Raw genomic sequence first — 21,363 nt, 5'->3', positions numbered from 1 at the left:
ATCAACAATAACCCACGGTAGCGAGTTTTAATCTCACAGATAATTGATTAGTGATTGCTTGTTAATCTTTCGTGGCTTCACACCCATCCAGTTTTAATCTCACGGATAATTGATCGGTAAGTGTTTGCTTCACACCCACCGATTGAAGGCCGGATGATACGGTGTCGATTCAATGGAAATCGTATGACGGGACGGCTGATTGATGTCGTAATCTGGGTTCTTATGACAACTGGTTACTTTAACACATTTCCTAGTCAACATTACACTGTGTTTTCTGTTTAAATAGGACGAAAAAAATAAGCGTCTGTATAAAAGAACCCTTGACAGTTTGAATTCAAAATAAAAGTTCGCCATTGTGCAACCCGGCAACATATCCCTCAAAGCACACTGTATTTCGTATGCCCGTCTTCATTAGTCCATTCGGTGCTTTACAGTAGGACGTTAAACCCCATTTCATTTCAAATTTTATGGCTGTGCTGGGCTGGCGGTACTATATCTGATAGTCCTGTAGGATGAGTGGTATTACATATGATAGTCCTGTAGGATGGGTGGTATTATATCTGATAGTCCTGTAGGATGGGTGGTATTATATATGATAGTCCTGTAGGATGAGTGGTATTATATATGATAGTCCCGTAGGAGGGGAGGTATTATATATGATAGTCCTGTAGGATGGGTGGTATTATATCTGATAGTCCTGTAGGATGGGTGGTATTATATATGATAGTCATGTAGGATGGGTTGTATTATATATGATAGTCATGTAGGATGGGTGATATTATATATATGATAGTCCTGTAGGATGGGTGGTATTATATATGATAGTCCTGTAGGATGGGTGGTATTATATATGATAGTCCTGTAGGATGAGTGGTATTATATATGATAGTCATGTAGGATGGGTGGTACTATACATGATAGTCATGTAGGATGGGTGGTATTATATATGATAGTCATGTAGGATGGGTGGTATTATATATAATAGTCCTGTAGGATGAGTGGTATTATACATGATAGTCGTGTAGGATGGATGGTATTATATATGATAGTTCCGTAGGATGGGTGGTATTATATATGATAGTCCTGTAAGATGAGTGGTACTATATATGATAGTCCTGTAGGATGGGTGGTATTATATCTGATAGTCCTGTAGGGTGGATGGTATTATATATGATAGCCGTCTAGATATAAATCTCATAATAATACTTGTTTATACCAACCTAGATATAAATCTCACAATAATATTTGTTACATAGTTGTAAGATAACGGTACCTTATATTTACTTAGATATAAAATTTCATAATAATATATTGTATTGAACATAGCTGTAAGATAACGGTACTTTATACTTACCTAGATACAGATGTTATAATCATATATTTGTTTTAAACCTTTATGTAAGACAACAGGCCTCCATTCTTACCAAGATAATGTAAGATAGCCGTAATTTACATTTACCTGGATATAGATTTTAATATACTTACCTAGATGCAGATCTCAAAATAATTTATTGTTTTAAAAAAAAGTTGTAAGAAACGGTACTCTATATTTAACTAATTACATCTTTCATAATAATATATTGTTTTGACCATAGCTAATAGCTAATAGCATTTCATACTTACCCAGATGATACAGATCTCATAATAATATATTGCTTTGAACATAGTTGCAAGATAACGGTACTTTATATTACCTAGATACAAACCTCATAATAATATCTGTTTCGAACATAGCTATATCAGAACGATACTTTATACGTATCTAGATACAGATCTCATAATAATATATTGTCTCGAACATAGTGTAAGTTAACTGTACTTTAAATTTACCTGTTTTCAGATCTCATAATAATATATCGTCTTAAACATAGATATAAGATAACGGTACTTTATACTTACCTTCATACAGATCTTATAATATTTTATTGCCTTGATCATATTTGTAATGTTTGATTTGAGCATATCTGTATGACAATGGCACTGAACATAATTGTAGGTAACGGTACTTTACTTTTATCTAGATACTGATTTTAAAAAAAATATTGTTTTTGAACATAGTTGTAAGATAACACTACTTTCTTTACAATAATATACTGATTTGGACATAGATGTAATATAACGGTACTTTATGCTTACACAGTTACGGTTCTCATAATAATATATTGTCTTGATCATAGTTGTGAGAAAACGGTGCTTTATATTTACCTAAATACTGATTTTCATAATCTATTGTATCGAACATAGTTGTAAGTGGTACTCTGTACATACCTAGATACAGACCTCAAAAATGATGTATTGTCTTGAACATAGTTGAAAGATAACAGTACTTTATAGTAACCTAGATACAGATCTCATACAAATATTTTGTTTTGAACACAACTGTAAGACAAAGGTACTCTATATTTAACTATAAAAATTACTCATAATAATTGGTCTGAACCGTTGATGTTCTATCACGCTAGTTTAAATTTAACTAGACACAGACTTTATAATAATATATTGTCTCCTTCATAACTGTAAGTTAACGGTATTTTTATTTACCTTGATACAGCTCTTAATAAAATAGTGTTTTGAATATTGTAGTAAGGCTACAGTACAATATTCTTATCTTGAGACAGATCTCAGAATAAAAAGTATTTTGAACATAATTGTAAGATAACGGTACTTTAAACGTGCCTAGATTCAGATCTTCGGAATAATATTTGATTTGAACATAGCTGTGTGATAACGGTACTTTATGCTTACCTAGATACAAATCTCATAATAAAATAATGCCTTGAACATAGTTGTAAGATAGCGGTACTTTATACTTACCTAGACTCAGATTTGTTTTAAATACTTATGTAAGATAACTGTTGTCTAGCCTTACCTAGATAAAATCCTCAATAATATGTTGCCTTGAACATAGTTGTAAGATAACAGTACTTTATATTACCTAGATACAAATCTAAAAAATGTTGATATCTTCTTTTTAACATAGTTGTAAGATAAAACAATCTATACAGATGTCATAATAAAAATACTGTTTAAATATTATTGTCAGGCAATGGTACTTTATATTTACATATATACAGATCGCATAATGATATACATTTGTACATTGTTTCGGACAAAATTGTAAGATAACGGTACTTTATACTTACCTAGATGTAGATCTTATAATGATATAACATTTTGAACATAGTTCTAAGATAATAGTACTCTAGTCCTACCTATATAAATTACTCAGATTAATTTATTGTCTTGAATATAGCTGTGAGGTGATGGTACTCTGGACTTGCCTTGATATATGTCTCATAATGATATATTGTTTTGAATACTGTCTTACGATAACATTCTTGACACAATAGATATACTTGGAACATGTTAGTAAAGTATGACTAATTTTGCGTTGCATACAGTTGTTGTATAGTAGTGTATTGTGATGAACTCTGTATTTGATATACTAGATACATTTGTTACATAATAGTATGTTATGATTAACTTAATTTTGATACTTTATGATTTAACGTTATAATAATGTTTTATGTTCAATTGTGGATTTTCATACATTGATCATATAGTCTTACACTTAACGAAAATTCGTATATGCATTCGAAATCTGCTTCATAACAGATCATAATCCAATAATAATGTCTGTCTGAACCAATGGTGTAGCCATGTTTATCATGGCAATAAAAGTTGTACATCTAAACACTTCCTTGTGTCACTTTGTATATACGTTACACTGTTTCTATTTCAAATGTAAATATGTTATACCTATCGTAAAACCACAATCTGCTAAAGCAAACCTCCCGTTATTCGTTATTCTACTTTCCTTATTTTATTCCTTTATTTCTTTATATGTCATTATTACAATCTTGTTACGCAGTGGAGATGTCGAGGAAAATCCGGGAACAAATAGCAACATATCTCTCGTGCATCTGAATGTAAGAAGCTTACGCCATAAAGTTGACATTGTCTCCGCAGAATTCTCTGAAAATTTCGACCTGATCTTGTTAACTGAGACATGGCTTGACAAAAGCATATCATCGGACACCCTTTCTATCCCTGGTTTCAATGCACCAATTCGCAAAGACAGGACTACAGGACAGGGTGGGGGAGTAGCAGTGTATTCTCGTAACAATCTTTTAATAAAACGTAGGTCTGACTTAGAAACCGACAATACAGAGGGAATTTGGGTAGAAATTAATATTCATAATAAATACTTTTTAATTGGCACTTTTTATAGACCACCAAATTCTACTGTTCAATTAGATAATTCTATTTTCAACTCGTTTTCATTGGCAGCAGCAGACGACATAAACAATATCTTTATATTAGGTGATTTTAACATTGATCTCTTTACAAAATCAAATACTTTTATTCATTCGGCAAATGTTCTTTTCGATTTTAAACAAATTATCAAGGATCCAACCAGATATGGTAATAATGGTAACAATACATTGATTGATCTAATTTTAACGAATTGTTCCGGTTATATTTTTGATTCAGCTTGCTTAGATAATTCCTGTAGTGATCACTGCCCTGTGTATTGTCGGTTAAATTTTCATCGTCTGAAATCAATTAGCTTTACACGTACTATATGGAATTATGATAAGACTGACTTTGACCAACTACGACGTGACGCTGGGAGTATCTTATGGGACTCCAGTATTGATAACAATTCTATTGATATTACATGTGCCGCCTTCACAAGCGAGTTAATAAATTTGGCAAGAACACATATCCCAAACAAAACCGCAACCATTAGATCAAAAGACAAACTTTGGATGAACAACACTATTCGGAAAATGAGTAAAAAGAAAAACAAAATTCACCGGAAAGCAGTAAAATCAAACTTGGACCTCGACTGGCAAAAATTTAGAAATATAAGGAATGACTATTAGCTTGATAAGAAAATGCAAAAAAGAGTATTATGAAAAATTAGACCATAAATTAAATGATAATCAAAATTTTGGCAAAAAGGATTGGTGGCATATAGTCAACTCGTTTGTGAAGGGTCAAAGATCGGAAATGGGAGATATTCCGCCTCTTATGAATAATGGGGTTCCATATTTTAATCCGAAGGACAAAGCAAATTGTTTAAACGAATACTTTATTAACCAATCACAGCTTGATTACACAAATGCACAACTTCCTGAACTCGAACAAAATCCCTCTTCACTTTGTCACCTAAAATTAACACCTAAAGAAGTTGAAGACATGATTTCCATTATTGATACTTCAAAAGCTACAGGCCCAGATAACATCAGCGGAAAATTCCTAAAATCCATCTCCCTCGAAATTAGAAAACCTTTATGTAACATCTTTAATCTTTCACTTGAGCTAAAAACCGTTCCTAATATTTGGAAATCAGCAAACGTAACAGCAATTCATAAAAAAGGCGACCCGTCACTATGCGGAAATTACAGACCAGTTTCTTTATTGAGCATTATAATCAAAATTTTCGAAAAATGCATCTACAAACATGTATTTAACTTCTTTAGGGATCACAATATTATTACTAATTTGCAAAGTGGTTTTTTGCAAGGAGACTCAACTACTTACCAACTAATAGATGTTACGCACTTCTTCTGTCAAACCATCGACCAAGGCCAATATACGAGAACGGTGTTCTGTGACATCAGTAAAGCTTTTGACAGAGTTTGGCATGCCGCACTCTGTCATAAGCTTGGGCCGTTGGGATCAGAGGAGATTTGTTAGAATGGTTCAGAGACTACTTGTCTAACCGACAACAGAAGGTTATTGTCAACGGAACCTCCTCTGAGCCATTAACGGTCCCTGCTGGTGTCCCACAGGGATCCGTTCTCGGTCCATTACTTTTCATTATATACATCAACGATATAGTAAACAGTATAAAATCAAATATTAGATTATTTGCTGATGACACTAGTTTATATATAAAAATAACTGACCCAACCGAATGTGCGGAAGTCTTAAATGGTGATCTAGAGAGAATATACCTTTGGGCTAAGACGTGGCTTGTATCTTTTAACCCGCTGAAAACTGAAACCCTAGCACTAGCAAATAAAAAGAATTTAATTCTTCCGACACTTAATCTAGACAATGTTGCAATTAAAGAAGTTTCTGAGCACAATCACCTGGGGCTGACTTTCCAAACAAACTGTAAGTAGGATACTCATATAAATAAGATTTTGGCCAAAACAAGTAAACGTGTAAATTGTCTTCGCTCGTTAAAATATAGGTTAAGTCGTAGATCTCTCCAAACCATGTATACATCATATATTCTTCCTCATTTCGATTACTGTGACGTTATTTGGGATGGGAGTACCGCCGAACTAACACATAAACTAGAACTTTTACAACTTGATGCACTCAGGACTATATGCGGTGCTGTGAAAGGTACAAGTCACCAAGTGTTATATAAGGACACTGGATTTATTACACTGCAGGAGAGAAGAAGGCGACATAAATTGATTTTATTCTACAAAATCATAAACCATATTACTCCCGAATACTTATTTCAACTGATACCACCTAATATAAATTCGTATCGCCTACGAAACTAAAGTAACATTCCAACATACTTCTGCAGAACTTCTTTATTTTCTTCTTCTTTTATACCATCTACAATTCGAGAATGGAATCTACTCGATCTTTCTACTAGAAACTTACCTACTTTATCTTCGTTTAAATCTAAACTCGGTTACCTTGATCAAATTATACCTTCATCGTACTACTCTGGCAGCAGGAAAAATCAAATTCACCATTCTCGCCTTCGACTCGCTTGCAGTGATTTAAACGGACATCGTTTTCTCAGGCATATTTCTGACACCCCAACATGCGATTGTGGTCACGCCTTTGAAGACTCTGAACATTTTCTTTTAATTTGTCCCTTACGTTCAGATGCACGATCTGCAACAATATCAAAACTTCCAAAACTTTATCAAAATTCCCCAAATTTATTATTCGGAACTGAAGACAGAAACAATTCTGAAGAAATTTTTTCGGCAGTACATAACTTCCTCGACATCTCCCAAAGATTTTGAAAATTCAGTATGTAAATTTATGAAATATAAACATTCTGATTGTGGTTTGTACATATCGTGTATATAGCCATCTTATATTTTAATCGTTTACTTTACTTTACTTTACTTTTCATTATATATTTATGTTTGTACTTTTATAGAGAGGGGGTATATAGGCTTTTGCCTGTTCTCCAATCCAGTTTCTGTGAATAAATATTGTTTAGAAAAAAAAACTATATATGATAGTCCTGTAGGATGGGTGGTATTATATATGATAGTCCTGTAGGATGAGTGGTACTATATATGATAATCCTGTAGGATGAGTGGTACTATATATGATAGTCCTGTAGGATGAGTGATATTATATATATGATAGTCGTGTAGGATGAGTGGTATTATATCTGATAGTCGTGTAGGATGAGTGGTATTATATCTGATTGTCCTGTAGGATGGGTGGTATTATATATGATAGTCTTGTAGGATGGGTGGTATTATATATGATAGTCCTGTAGGATGGGTGGTATTATATCTGATAGTCCTGTAGGATGGGTGGTATTATATATGATAGTCCTGTAGGATGAATGGTACTATATCTGACGGTCCTGTAGGTTGGGTGGTATTATATATGATAGTCCTGTAGGATGGGTGGTATTATATATGATAGTCCTGTAGGATGGATGGTACAATATATGATAGTCCTGTAGGGTGGATGGTATTATATATGATGGTCCTGTAGGTTTGATGATACTATACATGATAGTCATGTAGGGTGGATGGTATTATATATGATAGTCCCGTAGGATGGGTGGTACTATATATGATAGTCCTGTAGGTTTGATGATACTATACATGATAGTCATGTAGGGTGGATGGTATTATATATGATAGTCCCGTAGGATGGGTGGTATTATATATGATAGTCCTGTAGGTTTGATGAAACTATACATGATAGTCATGTAGGGTGGATGGTATTATATATGATAGTCCTGTAGGTTTGATGATACTATACATGATAGTCATGTAGGGTGGATGGTATTATATATGATAGTCCCGTAGGATGGGTGGTACTATATATGATAGTCCTGTAGGATGGGTGGTATTATATATGATAGTCATGTAGGGTGGATGGTATTATATATGATAGTCCTGTAGGGTGGGTGGTACTATATATGATAGTCGTGTAGGATGAGTGGTATTATATATGATAGTCCTGTAGGATGGGTGGTATTATATCTGATAGTCCTGTAGGATGGGTGGTATTATATATGATAGTCCTGTAGGATGGGTGGTACTATATCTGATAGTCCTGTAGGATGGGTGGTACTATCTATATCTGTTAGGCCTGTAGGATGGGTGGTATTATATCTGATATAGTCGGATGCAGCAAGATAGATAATTCTGTGTTAGTGGCGAATCCCGAATCCCGTGCTGGCTCGTTATTCGTTATTCGCGAATCCCGAGCCAGCACGTTATTCCGTATTCGGCAATAAAACAGGCGATTGTTGATGATGGCTGCCCCGTACACTCTAACAAACCAGTCAGCACCCTATACTACTCGCTTGAGAAACGATCGTTTCCGTGCTAGTCGCCCATCCAACGAGGAAAGGGTCAGATGGGAGGTTAATACATATACCCTAGCACGCCAATGTGTACACGGGCCATCGGCTTCTCCGAACGACTAGACAGCTCTCCTTGCCAGCCCTTCCGTTCTGCATCCTGACAAGGGGAAACCACGCTGGAAAACCCCGATGAACTTTCTCGATCAACACCTGGATCAAAGCCGCGATTTCCAGGCCAGCGATCCAGCGTTTTAGTCCCGAACACATTTTAAAAGAAACAACAGTCAGTGGGTCAAGACGGACGGTCTGAAAATAAATAGGTCTAGTCGTTCAGTTGGGACGTTGGTATGTAAGCAAAATATACATTACAGTTGGAATTCTTAGCACAATTTCTCTCATTGCACTTTTCATATATGTCGTCATTAGACCGGATAGTGCAGAGAGGTCGGGAGATAAAACCTGTTTCATTCCATTTGTAAGAAATTTGAGATCGCAGTCCACCCGACGCAAACTAGGTCATTTCGGAACTAACATATTGTTTAATTTTATTTAGCAGAAGAAGGAGACCGATGGACCCAGAGAAAACCCACGCCCATTTTTTTTATGTCTGTAGGTCTGTTATGCTACATGTCAAACTTCTAAATTTTCCATTTTTCTAAACTTGGAATTTGAACGGGGTAAAAAATATTTCGAAAGTTTCGGCATACCAAAATGATTTGAAGGTGGGGTTGGATCATGACCGCCAGACCGTCATGCTATAGGTCAACATTTTAAATTTTCTAAACTAAGAACATAAACCTTTATGGGAATTAGAATGGGTCAAAATTATTTCGAAATTTTCGACATACCAACATGTAGTCGTAGGTGCGAGGTGGATATGTTTAAAGGAGCAACCGCATTTCATAGCTTTTAAAATATTGTTTAATATGGACCAATTGATAATTTATCAGTTAAAGGAGTTATAATATTGTTTGTTAACCAATTAAATACTCATAGATGTAGGTAAAAATCATTTACAAATAAAATACTTCACCATCGCTGTAGTTTGAATCTGAGAGGGTGGGGGAACACCAGCCTTGTAATTTTGCTGTGAAATGTTGAACACGCCGGTGGTAGAAGAAAAATGACCTCTGAAATCAATGTTCAGGGAAGTGACGATTATCATGGAAGAAACATGAGGCATCTTATTAATTTGAGATAACAATTTCACAGATTACAGGTTTTGTTTAGCTATATCGGTCCCTCAGATGCAATAGGTGTAGGTCCCCCTCGGCCCATTTTGTTACACTGTTTCAACTATTGCACGAAAAATTTGAGATAACAATTTCACAGATTACAGGTTTTGTTTAGCTATATCGGTCCCTCAGATGCAATACGTGTAGGCCCCCCTCGGCCCATTTTGTTACCCTGTTTCAACTATTGCACGAAAAAGCGTTGAACCCTCGTCGGGTTAATCGACGAAAATTAATATAAGAGAAAAGTGGGGCTTTAACGTCAACTCGACACAGACTAGGTCATTTCGTGACTAACATGTGGTTCAAGACTATTTAAGTACTATGTTTGTGCGTATTGGTCTTGAGCCGTGGGAAGGCCTCTGAGAGAAGCCACCAGATTAGAATGAACAAGTGGCAAGTCGAAACCAACAAATGACTGATCTTATTATCTAACGCGCACGCCCCCCCCCCCCCCCACAACCTCCTCAGAGAATTAAAGGACAATATTGGTGTCAGTAATTATCACATATGTGATAGAACTGGTTCAACACGTTCCAAATATCATTTTATCACAGATCACTACAATAGATGAGTAATGAAGGATTCAACAAACGAAAGTGACGAACGCAAAAGTAAAACACGCGTTATCCCTATATATAACTGACTGAAGTGACGAGTGAAAACAAATACACGGGCGAATTTTCGAATTTTTACTCACAAATATTCCCTTCAAAGACCAAAAGTTGTGTGAGATCTGACATTTCAAAAAAGTAATTGGAGGTCACTAGATAAGAGAACGCGAGAAAAATAGAAATAGTCCTTACATTCCCTTGTTTTTATTCATTCTATAAATGGTAATACACGGACTTTTCTATTTCTGGACTCGATTAAACTGCCTTTTCCTTTCGAATTGTCGATTTTGGCAAATTACGAAAAACTAATAGCTTGTGTTTCAATATTAGCTTATAATGAAATGAAAGGAAATAGGGTTTAACGTCCTACCGTTCTGCACCGACTGGGCTAATGAAGACGGACATAAGTCATAAAGTGTGCTATGAGGGGCATGTTACCAGCATATGTACAAGGTATCTAAGGGTTTTCCTCCCAATCACGCCTGGAAATCCAATGAAATTTCTTAGCCAATCCCATGATCGAACACTGAACCTAACTCACAGAGCCGCCGCGGATCTCCGGCCGATAACGAAAAACATGCAGCTCGTTCTAGATACGGCGATAGATAGTTGAATTTGTAAAGCTTAAAATCTTTGTGTTCCGTTATTCAGAAGGAAGTTAAATCAATTGCTATTACAAATTAATTGCTATTACAAATCAATTGCTATTACAAATTAATTTACAAATCAATTGAAATGGGATTTAACGTCCTATATTTTGTTTCCGAGAAAATATGTTTTTTTTTGTTGTTTTAAATCCGATTGAATCTAAGCCGTGACATAATCTAGCGTTGGTATTTTAATTTTATTTTCTTAATTAAATGTTAAATAATCTAAGTACATATTGGCGTGGATTAAGTCGTGAGAAATTTGATATTTTAGCTCAAAATGCAAACAATGCACTGTCTTAACCCTTACCCTAACATTAGCCAAAAAAGCATGAATTTTTAACTTATGGAATAACCTCCACTGCCAAAAATCATGAATTACTCACGTCGCATGTAAGTTATGTCTCCTTAAGAGCACCACATACTCTATTAAAATCTTTTAATAACTTTTAAAATCGTCATTACGAGCCTGCTACTACATTGTGTACTCCGGTTAAAAGAAGTCATTATAAGCTCACTTAACTTTAAGGTACCTCTCATAGGCCACTTAAAGTTAAATGGATTTTTCTCACTTAAACTGACCTTTGAATATCGCTAAAAGACTAAACTCTTAAAAGCTAAGGCAGCTTAACTTAAAGGAAAATCTTATACTTAACATTGATTTTGAATACCACTTACCCTTAACGTACAGTGAAATCTACTATAGTAGTTAAGTGTTTATCTTAGACTTAAGATATCCTTTTAATACGGACGCTGGTGAACTTGACTCCATATTGACTGAATGAGACAAGGCAAGGGATATCGTCTGATAGGTTTGTGATTTGAGCCAGTTACGAAGCGTCTGCTATATGTCATGGCATGTCCATCTACCGTTATGATCTAAACACTTATTGATGCTATTATTACGTAGGAGTGCTCTTATGTACCTCTTTTTTGTCAAATCAGCATATTTGGTTACAATATTATAGTATATAGATTGATCTGAAATAAGTTCCCACTTCTAATTCCAATCCTATCTCTGAATATATATCTTCAACTTGTCAACGTTCAGGGTGCATGTGGGGTGTATTCTATTGTGTTCCCGCCCCATTCCCTACGCACACATCCATATATTCTGTACACATTGTACAATTACTACATATTTTCATAATGGAGATCCTAGAATCCCCTCAGTCACATCATAAACCCTGAACTTCAATAAGGTTTAAAAAATTATTGTTGTACAGACGATACAAATTATAAAAATCATAAAGGCGCGTTCTAGGTGAATAACGGCCATGTTAATATATCTCGTATATGGGTTATACAGGTGTAAAGCTGTAAGAAAATATCTATAATACGACAGGTGTATTGATATAAGTAGAAGACAAGTGACGTTATTAATATAAAATCAATGGGCTATCAGTTCAGTCGATATATCAATATAATACAATATCTACACACACTGCGTCAGTGTTTGGCCCGGTATGTTGTTTCACTTCCAGTGGCCAATCAGCGTTCTCGATTAAAACAGGGAATACTCTGCTGACAATCTAATATTGTCAGGGTTTGAAGGTCCGGAGTTAACATTCACAACAGTGCTGAACAGTGTGCCAGTCATTGCCCTAATGCCAGTTGATATTTCAGATACCGTACTTTCCTATTTTCTCAAGTTAAAATCGGAATATCTAATAAATGACGCTACATTACACACGGTAAGTTAACCCCATTTAAATGTACTATTAAATTCATGTAAACATTTAACTTCATTTGTCTATAAGCCAGTGTGTTTAGTTTTCTCGGATATTGTAGTAATTCTCTGTCGACAGTGAAATTGTTATTATTGGATAGAAGGTGGTAAAATGACCAACAAGTCTAGAGTATGTGTGCTCACACTCGATAATAGAAATATGATAGAAATATCTCGATAATATCGCGATAAGATCTATCTAATCTCTGGTACACATGTAATGTCAGGTTTATTATTTGCTAGAAAATGAGACAATAAATAAGACCGTATAGTTTTAAGAAGCCTGTTTTGTAATATACTATAGGTTGATTATGGCCTAGTTCTTTTGTGTATGTTTTTAATCGCAGAATTCTACTTGAAAATAGTGTTGAATTATTATAAATGTGTGTCAGCTGTGACAAGAAATGATTCCCGTGGCGAATAAAGTAGAATCAAGTTGAACAATAGTAGGTAAGGATTCCAAAATAGCCTTAGAACAGAGGTGGGGAAGAGTGGTATTTTCATATTGCAGCTATATAAGGCCGGATAGGAACTGTCAGTGGACATCGTCCGCTCAAAAACAGTTTAGTTAAAAAAGGAACTAATTATGACCGTACCCCCCACCGAGACACCTCTTGTCCACCTGATTAATATCAAAATAAAAAGATTTTTTTTTACAAGATAAGCGTTTTGCATTCTTTTATTAATATGTCAACTGTCGAGGGATCTGTCAGGTGGGCAGTATATATTTAGGACCCCTAATGATAGCCACAGATATGCCTATATCAACAATATTACAGTGCCAATAGTGATAGTAGAATATTTAAAGTGCATATTTGAAATATTTTGGTAACTATTAAGCATGTAGTAACTTTGGAGACGATCGATCCTTTATGCATACCAACAAAATACTTGTAATTATTATACTGGGCGACCATACATCTCGGTGACTTTGATGTCGACTTATAATATTGAATATTGAGTTAATCGTAAATAGAAGATAGACAATAGACTACTACTTTACCTATATCCCAGGGTTTATTGACGTAAATCAACTGAATAAATAGATTGACAAGATTTGTAATTTAATCTAGTGTATAAATCTTAAAGGAGTCGTCTCAGGTATATTATATTGAGAAGAGTCGATTATGTCTGTTTTCAAGTGTATTAAAAAAATAATCCTAGTCCCGACGACATGACTGATCACCAATTCTCTGTGTCTGTGTAGATGTTAATGCGCTGTGACATAGTACTGTTTTACGGTTATTTTTTTGTTTGGTGTCTACCAAAGATATAATGATTAGTTTTAATTATTTTTCTGATATTTTCAAGAATGTGAATATACAGTCCTTTAAATTTATAACTGACTTTCAAAATGGTAATATCAAACTTACTATCTTCACCCGTACGTTATTTTAGAATAACTCTTTAAAATATGTTTGGTTAGATGGCCGAATGGTTAGTCTGTGCGCGCTGTATCATAAGGTCTGGCATTGAGTCAACTGGCGTGGGTTCGATTCCCGGTTGTATGTGACAAGGAGTAGGGTTGCCTGTCCAACCTCTTGGGTTTTCTTTGGGTCCTCCGGTTTCCTCCCAATGTCAAAGACCCCAACGCGCAACCGAATTATTAAAATACGGTTGAACCATAGGTTAGTTCCGAAATGACCTAGTTCGTGTCGAATGTTACCCCCACCCCTCACCCCTCTCCCTCTCTCTTTAAATATGGTAACATGGCGAATATACTATACTATACTATACTGTATACTATATTGAATTACAATCTATGGTTATTGACACGAGTCTTTATTTAAAATCATAAAGTGTAGCAGTAATTGGAGCTGTTCAAGATACAATCTTATTTCAACTGTCCCGATAACTAACAAATATTTATTTATATTTTCAGTTGTCATGGATACAATAGATAAAACAACTAAAACCACCATGTATTGGAATTATCATTGTGTATACTAGTAATAGATTAACTGGTCCAATCCAGGCAAAACTTTGTGAACATCTTGGAATACACATGCGTGTGTGAATTTATCTAATATAAATAATCAATACTTGATGAAGTACTGTTGCTAGAAAATTATAATTTTATAGACTTTATAGTTCAATTTAAAAAAAAATGGAACACGACTTGACAGAAAATCGTGAAGTTCAGACATCTTTACCTTCGTCTATTAAAACTATTCCTACAGGAATAGCTGATGCATCATCAATATCTGATATCACGACCAAGAGCGACTTGAGTTCAGAATGTCTCTCGGTGACAAAATTAGATTCATTGTACACAAACTCAATGAAAATATTAGTACGGCGAAGCAACACAATAGTGGATCATGATACAACTAATCGAATCTCAGCCGTAGAAGGAATAAGACGCCCACCAGATGACGATACTCCCTGTACTCTGGAATGTTGCCGGCTTAAGCCAGGCACAATGGCAGCTTCCGGGAGTTCTTTAGCGTGTAACCAAACTGTTTATGAAGCAGCCTTGTCTAATCTGCACGGAAGATCAGCCACGTGGTTGCCGGACAACAGCACGGCATCAAGACCACACCTTTTATTAAAGTCAACACGGAATGACTGTCAGGGAAAACAGTCTACACTTAGGGGAGGTTTGATCGGTGTCTCTGTGGACCAAAACCGAACGTACCGACCTCAGACCATATCAGCCACTAAAACGCCCTCACTGGGTAGAAGTCGCACAACCTTGTCATCTGGCGCTAGACATTGTGACGCTTGCTCAGTTAAAGATTTACAGGAATGGTTTAAAGTTACGTTTATATTTTATAATCACTAATATCATTGTCTATGTCTATCATTGTCTATCATGAACATCACAATCATGTTTATATTACGTTTTATCCAGGGGTCGGGGCGAGGGGGGGGAACCTAATGTTTTATGCGTGTGCGTGTAATCATAAGGTCTGTCATTGAGTCAAATGGCGTGGTTTCCATTCCCAGTTTGTTCGTGACAAGAAGTAGGGTCGCCTGTCCAACCTCGTGGGTTTTCTCCTTATGCCCCGGTTTCCTCCCACTGAAAAAGACCCCTAGGCACAAGCGAATTATTGAAACAAACTTGAAAAACATGTTAGCCCCGAAGTGAATGTGATAACATCTACCATAATAAACAAAATATACAGTATTATTTAGTAGGAATATCCTATCAATCATATTGTATTATTACCTTTTTTATTCATAAAAGAAATATTCTGTGGGGAAAATTGGACAAAATTTGATACACACGATACTTATGAACATTATGAATGGGATAATTGGTCCCATTTCAAATACTGTCAAATAAATTTATAAATATTTTTTTTTTAGACGCATCCGTCATCAATTGGTCGATCGCCACGCGGTCAATCTGATTTAACCCATCTTATGATTGGACGGGAGGTAAATATTGTTACAATACCACGTATAGTTGGGGGCAGACATTTTATATTGTTCACTAGATAAAAACATAATAAAAACATGAACAACAGTTTTTGTAAGTGTGATTTCAATAATGATAATAACTCGTTTCGCTTATTTTATGTTCCGAAATGTCAGTCAAAAGAACTTCCAGTAACACCGGGCTAGATGTGACAAAAGTGAGAGTTCAGTAAGTGAGGTGACAGGTGACGGTGAATGGCAGTTTAATAATTTTCGAATAGTCACCTGTAATTCAAGACGATTGGCAATCCCGTACACAAGAATACATTAATTGCGCTTTGGTCGTTTGGATGGGACGAAAAAAAGAGGTCCCGTGTATACATTGGCGTGCACCTAAAAGATCCCTTGGCAGTTATTCGATATAAGAGTAGGCCATTGTGCCGCTGCCCCTACAAAATATCCTTTGATTGCAAAATGATCACTAAACTGCGGTATTTTAACTAGACCCAAGTCTAATAAAAATAAAATGTATTGTATACTATTCAAAAAAAGTAGGGGATATTTGATTTTGGGGGCATAATACTAAAATATGCAAATGACTACGAAAAAAGTCACTATAGAACCTAACAGAAGAAACATTTCCAGTTACATGTGACGCCCAAACGCACCAATAGCTACCGCATGGAATGCAGGTGATGCTTGGGATCATCATGGGGGTCCAACCCAAGATTTGCACGACTCTGACTTTGAATGTTACAGTCATTGTGGCATTGAATTCCAGGGTGGAAACATCAGTTTAATTGTTTTAGTGACCAGAAAACAAATTTTGATATGCGTCGGCTTACCCAAAATGAAAGGTTACGTGCCCTTGGCATGCTACAGATCGGCACAACACAGGCGGTTGTGGCGCGGACGATGAATGTTTCTCAGTCTGTCATAAGCAGGCTATGGTCCAGATACCGTGATACACATTCTGTACAGGACAGACCACGCTCAGGTCGACCAAGGGGGACAACTCAAGCCCAGGATCGATTTATCCGTACCTTGGCCTTGAGAAATCGTGTCATCACAGCAAATCAGATCAGCGCTCGTCTTCAAACAGACACTGGTGTGAGAGTGAGTGGCCAGACGATTCGGAATCGACTGCATAGGGGTCACCTTCGCGCCCGACGTCCTCGCGTGATCCCTTGTTTGAGAGATCATCACATTCAGGCAAGACGTCGTTGGTGTAGGGATCGTCAACACTGGGATAATCGACGCTGGAGAAATGTGATGTTTTCAGATGAGTCAAGGTTCACTGTTGATTTTTTGGACAGACGTAGGAGGGTGTGGCGTCGTCGAAACGAGCGCTTCCAAGACGTTAACGTCATCAGACATGATCGATTTGGGGGTGGTTCTGTTATGGTGTGGGGAGGCATCACTGTTGCTGGAAGAACGGCTTTACATGTTGTTGCAGGGCGTGTTACAGACCAGTACTACCGGGACAACATCTTGGCAGTCCATGTTGTGCCGTTCGCACGACGTCATGGCCGCCGTTTCATCTTCCAGGATGACAACGCAAGATGTCACAGGGCCAGGATCGTTACAGGTTACCTCCAACAACAGAACATCACCACATTACCTTGGCCAGCACTGAGTTCCGACCTCTCCCCCATCGAGCATGTCTGGGACATGCTTGGACAGAGGTTACGTCAACGTCAACAACGTCCTGCCAATGTCCAAGAACTTGCTGCTGCGTTGCAACAGGAATGGGATAATCTGGACCAAAATGACCTTAGACGTCTCATTAGGAGTATGCCACGTCGGATCAATGCTTGTTTGGCAAACAGAGGAGAATTTACCCGTTACTGACTTGGTTGTGATGCTGTGGTAACTTTGCTGTTTGACCCCCGGGTATCATTTTACCCTTATAATGTTCAGTCTGTGCCTTACTTAGTCTAACGATCATTTGGAATAAATCGATGAATGTGAACTTCATTTCATTTTGTCATTTCTTTCTTCGTCAGTTTCATTAGGTGACTTTAATAACACTTAAAAATCAAATATCCCCTACTTTTTTTGAATAGTATATTATTATTATGCTTTGCCAGTAAAACGGGGGTTCAAAGGTATGTGGTTATTTATAGTTGAATAGGGTAATGGTCTAGACTGTGTTGGGATGTTTTGGTCTAAAATTATGTTTGGATTGTTCTTCCAGAAGTCTCAAGTGTTTTTAGTAAATAAACCCTTACTGGATACGACTGACTCAAACACGAAGGAAGTCTTGTTACCAATGACAACGGTTCCAAAGAAAGGTCTGATCAAACTAACATGTGTTGCAGAGGAAAGTTTACAAGAGAAACAAAAACACACAGGTTGGTAATGAAGACAAACATTTCCCTCTAATTTTCAATGAATTATGAAGTGAAAATAAGTTTAACGCCCTTCGTTTCTGCACCAACCGGGTAATTAAGACTGATTTACGCCAAACAGTGTGCTAAGGGAAATGGTCCAACTGGCAGGGGATCTTTTGCGTTCAATGCACCTCTATTCCTTGTCGGGCTCTCCAACCTGCAACGCTGACAAGGGGAAACCGGACTGGACCATACCGGATAACTTTGTTGTCAACACCGGGATCGAATCCGTGGCTCCTTAGTTATTGATTTAGCGCCGTACATACCAAGCCAGCATAATGGAGTTAACAAGCAATAACAGTGTATTGAACTTGCCCACAGAGGAGTCCTATTGATTTAACCATCTTTTATTATTACTGAAGAAGGGTGTTCTTTTCCGAAACCCTATATCCAGTTCATTTTTTTTTTGTTTATTGTGTAGATTGGAATAATTGTATTGGTGTGTTAATACTCTTTGTTTGTTGATATTGTGTGTACAGGTAAACAGTGTAGGAGGGAGCCCATCAGATATTTAATCAGAAATAAGGATGTTTTAAAGGCGATTAAATCAAGTTTTAATCGATTACATGAACACAAATCATCCATAGATCAGCCACTTAATGATTGTAACAAACTAACTACGCAGGATCTGAGACGTCATGTTTTAGTAAGTATTCCAGGTATTTTACCACCCAGGTATTCCAGGTATTTTACCACCCAGGTAAAGAGATATAAGAAAGAACTCCGAACCTTCCACCTTTGAAGCCTGATATTTATAGAAATATAATTTTTATGTGTATATGTTGATTGTGCCTTTTCAGGTTTTATATAATATAATATTATAAAACGTTTTAACTTGGTCCAAATCAATCAACCAAACTAATATATTAAAAGCATATTGTATATTTATATGCAGAAACGACCAGCCGAGCCGACGGATGCAAAACAATTTTCTTAAAACAGAGTTAAATTTTAATTTTCCAAATGGTCGGTCCACGCACCGAGTCGTTTTTTGAACCTGGCTTGTTTTTAAATCGTAATTACGAGAACGCTAAACATGGATAAATAAATGTATACGCCCGTGAATCTTTATACCCGATTCAATAAACAATCACAGTTATATTAAAAAAGAACTCTGTATCAGGTTCATTCATTATTCATTATAATCTCTACAAATCTACTCGAACCTAAACAGTATTTAAATATGATATTCATTCATTTTCAGGACGACAAGACATTACATAATTGTCTTTGATATTTCCTGATTCTCCGTGCGGATCGATTGTTCGTAAATCAGACATAAACAGCACCAGTATTTTAGAACTGAAAACATATGGAGGTACTTCCCCCCCAGGAAATGTTCACAATACTATGATGAATCATCGCTAAGAAAGATTCCAACATTAATGTCATTCTTCAGGAAAAATAATACTTTAATAATTGGAGTTTTATCACATAACAGCATAGTTATTAAAATAACTTTCAGTTGTAGTTTGTCATGTATAAACCGTAAAACCACTTGTCGAAAATTGCTTGCTATTTCCTCAATTTTTAATTAAAATGGTTAAAACTTAACGACCTACCTGAAATTGTCACCCCTTTACTTTCTACCGCACGTTAACTAATTTCAGATCAAGCTATATAACCTTTCTCTCTTGAAAAATCGTGGTTTATTTACTTCGCGGTATTGAAGACAGCCATGCTTGACCTAGTTCTTTGGAATAAACCCAATCGAACAGGGGTCTGGAAATTTTCTTGGGTTCGTTTCGTCCTACTTGCATGTTTAAATAGTTGTTTCGGTCAGTAAAATATAACTTGCTTTAATGAGCTATTTACGGAAGGTAATTTAAATTGGCGGCCCCAGTCCGGTGGCTTTTAGAAATTGATATAAACTACATACAAAGTGTGACCTAATATTGTAGTGACACGTCAGGGAAATTTGGAAGAAGGCTAAATGACAATTCAAACGAACTGTTTATCTGGCTTTATGATAATAGATACATAACTGTTGATTTTATTTGGGTTTGTACGTCTTTTAATACTATTTTCAGACCGCCAAGTTGTGGCCTTGTGGCACTTTTTAGAAAGATATCTACGTTCGTGGACCATCATAATTGGCAATATATTGATAGAGTATTCTTGGTTTTTTTTTGGTTTTTTTTTTTTTAAAGTTTTAATCCAATTGAAACGAAGGCGCTCCTAAGATATTTTTATAGATAGCCTACTCTATTTCTTGTTTGATTTAGTTTTTTTTTATTTTATAAAATGCCTTTAAGAAAGTGATAATATGACAGAAAACGGAACGTTTATATCATCATCACTCGAATCTTCATTTGCAACAGCAGCGCCATCCATATTCTCAACTACATTTTCACTATCACTCTCTCCACTGACATTGTCGCCCAAATCCTCACTGTCACACTCGAGCTCGCTCTCACTCCCGAACGAAATCACGACTGGTGGTACTTCCTCATTCAATCTTCCCGCTTCCAAAAACCGACCCAACCTTGTCTATGACGTGTTGGCAGGCCTTAGCACAGTCTCCAGTTGTCACATTAGCCTTGTCCTCCAGGAACAGACGCTTAACGTCTTTAATTTTAAAACTCGCGTTTCTTCGGGCGACATGGGTCTTTTCTTGTGCTAAAATTAATATATTATAGATTTAATGTGGAGACACTTTAAAATGTTATAAGGTGTAGTAAAAGCTTCCACAAATGAATGTTTTAACCCTTTTTAACATCACAGATAAGGAAAGGTTTATTATCTTTCAATGCCGTCAGCTTGACTGCCGTCCAAATTTCAGTGTTAAGTTGGTAACCCCAAGACTAAATGTCCATGCTGATGGGCTATGTCGT

The 21,363-nt window shown here is 36.3% G+C and overlaps 1 protein-coding gene across 2 annotated transcripts; it reads left to right on the top strand.

The window, feature by feature from the left end:
• The first annotated feature begins 12,548 nt into the window (after positions 1–12,548).
• On the top strand, positions 12,549–20,055 carry LOC126816076 (uncharacterized). Of its 2 annotated transcripts, none has more exons than XM_050542264.2 (6): positions 12,549–12,738; positions 14,656–15,531; positions 16,086–16,157; positions 18,334–18,490; positions 19,009–19,175; positions 19,734–20,055. In XM_050542264.2, the coding sequence occupies exons 2-6, from the start codon at positions 14,881–14,883 to the stop codon at positions 19,761–19,763; spliced, it is 1,077 nt and encodes a 358-aa protein (XP_050398221.1). In that variant the 5' UTR covers positions 12,549–12,738; positions 14,656–14,880; the 3' UTR covers positions 19,764–20,055. The 2 variants fall into 2 exon arrangements, with proteins under 2 accessions (XP_050398221.1, XP_050398222.1); XM_050542265.2 differs by lacking the exon at positions 12,549–12,738 and adding an exon at positions 13,120–13,223.
• The last annotated feature ends 1,308 nt before the right edge of the window (positions 20,056–21,363 follow it).

This window comes from Patella vulgata, chromosome 3, assembly GCF_932274485.2.
Source record: "Patella vulgata chromosome 3, xgPatVulg1.2, whole genome shotgun sequence".
Taxonomy (NCBI): domain Eukaryota; kingdom Metazoa; phylum Mollusca; class Gastropoda; family Patellidae; genus Patella; species Patella vulgata.
The sequence above is the reverse complement of the archived record's forward strand: the minus strand, read 5'-3'. Positions and strand labels throughout refer to the sequence as shown.

Bases quoted from the DNA above. Each gene is read 5' to 3' on its own strand.
- LOC126816076 (XM_050542264.2), top strand. From the start codon at position 14,881: ATGGAACACGACTTGACAGAAAATCGTGAAGTTCAGACATCTTTACCT. The intron at 16,158-18,333 runs GTAAATATTGTT...TTGTTCTTCCAG, and splicing joins ATCTTATGATTGGACGGGAG to AAGTCTCAAGTGTTTTTAGT. The intron at 18,491-19,008 runs GTTGGTAATGAA...TTGTGTGTACAG, and splicing joins AGAGAAACAAAAACACACAG to GTAAACAGTGTAGGAGGGAG.